Genomic DNA, 5,040 nt, shown 5'->3' with positions numbered 1-5,040 from the left:
GGTCCGGAGCCGCCGCGCACGCGGGCACGGCTTCCATTCCCTCCCCCGGGGAAAGCGGGGGGATCAGAGTCACCCCCCGCCACTGCCGGCATGGCACCCTGAGCCTCTGCGTTCCGGGGGTGCGAAGGAACCACGTCCGCTGCCGCGCCCTCCTCAGTGCGCGTGGTTTAACGATTACCTCCCGTGATCACAAACAGAATTGCCTCACTGCCTCCTCGGTGGGTATAAATAGCTAAAGGGGGTGCAGGTGGGGCGCCAAAAAATAGGATCCGGTGGTGCCAAGCAATGGGACAAGAGGCAACGGGCAGAAACTGAGGCACAGAAGTTCCACATGGACATGAGGAAGAAATTCTTTCCTGTGCAGTGACCGAGCACTGGGCAGGTTGTCCAGAGGGGCTATGGAGTCTCCCTTACTGGAGCTTTTCAAAGCCATCCAGATGCAACCCTGTGCCACGGGCTCTGGGATGACCCTACTTGATTCGGGAGGTTGGACCAGCTGACCACTGTGGCCCTTTCCAACCTACCCAGTCTGTGATTCGGTGACACGAGTTCAAGTGGGCAGTGACACCACCTCCCCCACGCCAGTGTGCAAGCCAGTTTGCAGATCAGAAGAGGCTGTGTGTATAGAGGAAGAGCAGATGACAGAAGGGGCATGGAACCCACATCTCCGAAGTCTCTCTCTTGGATCTAGATGAGGCCCCTTCCAGCCCAAACCATTCCACAGTTCTGTGGCACGCAGCAGCCCGTAGCTCCATTGTTTTTTCTTCCTCTCTTGAGGAAAGAGTCTGCCTGAATGAGGCACACACACTCACACAGCCAGTCCTTGCACTTCAGGCTTTCCCCGGCAGCTGAAGGCAGCTCTCAAGCATCACCCGGAACACCACCCTAGGGTGAAGCTTTGTGTACTTCCCAACCACACACAGCTGAAAAAAAACCAGGTCTTTCCATGTGCCAGAGGTGATCCATGCCTGCAGGCCCCTGCCCCTCACAACAGGCAGTGAAGGGCAGTGTCAGGGTAGTGAATCTTCCAATCCCCACCTTACAACAGCATGTAGGAAGAGGTCACCAGGGAGTGGGTGACCACCAACTCATCACCTGCCATCACTGACTTCAAGCATCCACCACAAAGAAAGCCCTCCTCATCCCACAGACGCCAGACCTGTATTTAGCTGCCCATGGCAGCTCTGCAGTCTGAACACAGACCTCCAGAGAGACACCAATGTATTTTGAGCTGTAAGAAATATTAAAAGGCTCTCTGCTCCTCTAAGTATTTACTAATAGGACAGTTTACCAACCCGGAAGTTCCAGCACTTTGGGAAATCTACATTACATAGCCTGAAAACACAGGCACTCTGGGATAAGTTTTACCCAAAAGTAGGTAAGATTAATTTTTTTTCAGCACAGACAAGAAATTTGCCTGATTCCTTCCAAACAGGGACTTTATTTGTGCCAGACAGAACATCCTAAAATAAATGGTGCAGTTCCCCAAACTCACACAAAGTTTTAACCATTTAGTTCACCTATCAAAGGTGAATTCATTTGCACACAAGAGGATTCAGGAAGTAATGGTAGAGGTCTCTTCTACTTCATCTTAGTGATCCTACAGAATAAAACTGTAGACAGCCTCCAAAGCAGTGAGCTCTGAAGACCTTTGCATTCAGTAACAATCACCCTTGCCCAAGCACAGTTCAATGGAACAGACTGATAGTCTTCATGTAGAGTTATTTTTTTTACAACAGATTATCTCATTTCTCTTAAATAATTTCAATAATGTGTGAATAAATTTAAACAGCTGGACTACTAAAGTAATTAAAAAACCCAACTCTTAATGATGGCAATTTCAAACATAAGTAACAAAACATGTTCTGAGATTAAAAGCTGAACAGAGTTCCAGATGTACCAAGAAGTCAGCACAGTTTGTGTGTAAAAAATTCATTTTCCTCCCCATCACTCTACTTTTGCTTTAGTTTATATCTCTTGGGGTAGTTTTTGGCAAATTGCTTTTCTACTTTTTCCCGTCCCTTTCCAAGTTTGAGCATGCTGATCAGGTCTAACGTTTTTTTCAATTCCTTTACAGGCTTGTTTACGAAGTCACAGTATTTCCTTTTTGGAACAAATTCCAGAGCCTTCTTCCAGTCAGCTGTATCTTTCAAGGTTAATAAAATATGCATCATTTGATCCAGTGTGAGATTTTTGGCACCAGTATTCCACAGCAAATACTTATCCAGTGGAAGGGCTGCAGTCTCCAGCCCTAATCGCTTTGCCCGTGCTAAAGAGACTCCCCTTTTTATGCTCCTGTCAACCATTGACCCAACAATATAGATCTTATCATGATCAAATGCTTTCATTACTTTGGGAGAATCTGCTGTCAGATAGATGAGCTTATCCTTTGGAAAGATTTCTGTGTAGCACTGGTCTGTCACTGTGATAAGCAGTTTGTCCCACGCCTCTCTGTAATTCTTGATAAATTCCCTGTGATAGAGGCTATCATCTTTGAAGTTACAGAAGTGAATGTGGAATGGATCCACAGATCTCCGATTGCTGCTTTCACTCATTACTATCTGTCTCACTGTGTTTGAGACTTCTCGGACAGACATGTCTTTTTCATAAGACATGTCAAATACTAGAGGCTGGCCAAAGATCATGGACTGAGCAGCCCTCCAATTGTATGCTTTGTCCATAGTGCGGGACCATAAACATACAAATGGACTCTTTTTGGCCTCCTCTGTTTTTGAATCTTGATCTTGTGCTTCCAGCCTCCTTTCCCTTTTCTCATCCATCTTTCTCTTGTCATTTTTCTTGTACAGTTCTTTGAGATGCAAATATTTTAAATACTTCTTTTTGGCTGACTTAGAAGGACACTCCATAAAAGTTTTTAGCTGTTCTTCACTCATATTTTCTGGAACTGCTCTGCCAGCTAGCCTCCACATCTCCAAAGTCTCACGTGCAGCACCCAAACTGGAAAGCTCCTTAGGCTCTGAGACCATCTCACTGACCTCTTCTTGCAACCCAGATTTCATTACCTTCTTCCACTCATCTAAATCCAGTTTTTCTGAGGGTTCACATGACTTGTCCTGCTTCAGACAAAGCGATAAACTCAGAGTTCTACTGAGCGGAAACAAATCCTTTTTCATCCCATGTTGTGTGGCAAATGGAAGGACTGAACTTCTTACAATTCTTCTCAGAAGCACATTAGCAGACTGCATACTTAGGCATGTGCTGTGTCGCAACACTTATCTGCAAAACTCCAATAAGAGGGGAAAAAAACTTGTCAGAAATCACAAAGAACACACATGCTTATTTTTATTCTTATTAACACTGACAGGCAATAGGTTACTTCTTGAAGGATGCTAGAAATTCCACCTTCTACTATGAATTTTTACTGATTCTTAAATAAAAACAGCTTAAACCAGCTATACTTACTGCAATTCAAAATGCAGTCAAACAACCGTCAAGAACTGTCCAAGATCTCTACAAGTTATCTGTATCATATGATGAGCCTTCAGAACCAAAGTCAGTGAAATGCTGCATGCAAATCAGAAGTATTTTTATATAATTTATCTATCCTGTGAAAACAGGAAGAGAAGGAAGAATAACAATTAGTACAAGAAAAGACCATCTTCTTTCTTTTTGATAAATTGTCTGTGAAGTTGGCATAGGCTCATAAAGCTGAGAACATAAATCCCCCCAGTCTCATTTATTTTATCTACATTTGTATTTAAATATGAAAGGTCTGCAGAAAGAAAAACACACCCAAGAACACTTAATAGTTTCCTTGGCCTATGCACACTACTGAACTAAGCATCAGTGGAGTTTCAGTCCTTGAGGAAACACAATTTGGACAAAACTAGAATTAATTCAATTAAAAAAAAAAAATCATAATCTTCCTAATAAACTGCAAATAATATGATATATAGAACAAGAAGTTAGATCTAATATTGGGTTTGTAAACATGTACCTGCTAAGATAAGAGGCATAGAAGGAGCAGTGTATTATTTAGAAAAGTTATATAACCTGGCATGTATTTTACTACACAGTAATTGATCAAATTGGTGGCTGACCTCTCATGTTCTGCCATTACTAAGATAAAAAAAACCAAGAACAACCAAGCAACCTAACAATGTGAAAATTTGTAAGTGCCACAATGGAAGCACAATTATTACTTTTGCCAGTAGTTAAATCCTTCAATGTAAAATTGAAGGATTTAACTACTGGCAAAAGTAATACTCAAAGAAGCATGGAGAAATCAAGGATCAGTTCCTCAATTAACTTACGTTCCTGGAGCTCCATTTAAGTCAATATTGAGCACCAGACTTACACCATCAGAATACTTGATGACAGCTTTTGATAGAGCCAAGCTACCTTCTAGTGTGTCATTCAAACTAACATCATTACTGCAAGAATCCATCTAAGGCTCTTTGAAGAACCTACATGTGTAGCACTGAAAGTATTGTTCCTTTTTTTTTCTTTTTGATAATGAATTCACTGCAACTCATCTCAATAACACAAAGGCTCTCCACTGATATTTCAGAGACTGAACAACTTGCCTTACTTCCCCAGCCTAGCTGCCCACTCAGAATCACAGACTGAGTAAGGTTGGAAGGGGCCACAATGGATCTGGTCCAACTCCTCTGCTCAAGCAGGGTCATCCCAGAGCACATGGCACAGGGCTGTGTCTATACAAGTCTGGAATATCTCCAATAAGGGAGACTCCACAACCCCTCTGGGCAGCCTGTTCAGTGCACAACCGCCTGCACAGTAAAGAAGTTGCTCCTCATGTTCAGGTGAAATTCTGTGCCTCAGTTTCTGCCCATTGCTTCTTGTCCCATGGCCTGGCACCACGGGCAAGAGCCTGGATCCATACTCTCGGCACTCCCTTTAGACACTCACCGATGAGGCCGGCGGCAGGGGAGCAGCACTGCACGAGTTTAACAACTTTTAAACCAGCCCACGAGCACCCGAGCCGCTGAGCGCAGGCCCCCACCCCACAGCCCCGCGCTGTGCCCTCCAGCCCTCCCGGGGACACCGGCGGGGCCCGCG

The 5,040-nt window shown here is 44.1% G+C and overlaps 2 protein-coding genes across 3 annotated transcripts in view; both read right to left on the bottom strand.

Moving 5' to 3' along the window:
• The window catches only part of PCNP (PEST proteolytic signal containing nuclear protein), a 9,689-nt gene extending 9,597 nt beyond the window's left edge, over positions 1-92 (bottom strand). The window contains exon 1 of the mRNA XM_005425630.2: positions 74-92. Coding sequence (XP_005425687.1) covers positions 74-92 — 19 coding nt within the window. The remainder of the gene's footprint in view (positions 1-73) is intronic.
• A 1,325-nt stretch (positions 93-1,417) lies between these two features.
• On the bottom strand, positions 1,418-5,012 carry TRMT10C (tRNA methyltransferase 10C, mitochondrial RNase P subunit). Of its 2 annotated transcripts, none has more exons than XM_031060815.1 (3): positions 4,891-5,012; positions 3,424-3,566; positions 1,418-3,245 (listed from the first exon to the last, which is right to left on the bottom strand). In XM_031060815.1, exon 3 carries the CDS (start codon positions 3,204-3,206, stop codon positions 1,953-1,955), a length of 1,254 nt encoding a protein of 417 aa, XP_030916675.1. In that variant the 5' UTR covers positions 3,207-3,245; positions 3,424-3,566; positions 4,891-5,012; the 3' UTR covers positions 1,418-1,952. The 2 variants fall into 2 exon arrangements, with proteins under 2 accessions (XP_030916675.1, XP_005425660.1); XM_005425603.3 differs by having other exon boundaries at positions 1,418-3,237.
• Between the last annotated feature and the right edge of the window lie 28 nt (positions 5,013-5,040).

Source organism: Geospiza fortis, unplaced genomic scaffold (assembly GCF_000277835.1).
Source record: "Geospiza fortis unplaced genomic scaffold, GeoFor_1.0 scaffold131, whole genome shotgun sequence".
NCBI lineage: Eukaryota > Metazoa > Chordata > Aves > Passeriformes > Thraupidae > Geospiza > Geospiza fortis.
This window is presented reverse-complemented; position numbering and strand designations above follow the sequence as displayed.

What these genes read in the sequence shown, in the direction of transcription:
- TRMT10C (XM_031060815.1), bottom strand. Translation starts at nt 3,206, where the DNA reads ATGCAGTCTGCTAATGTGCTTCTGAGAAGAATTGTAAGAAGTTCAGTC.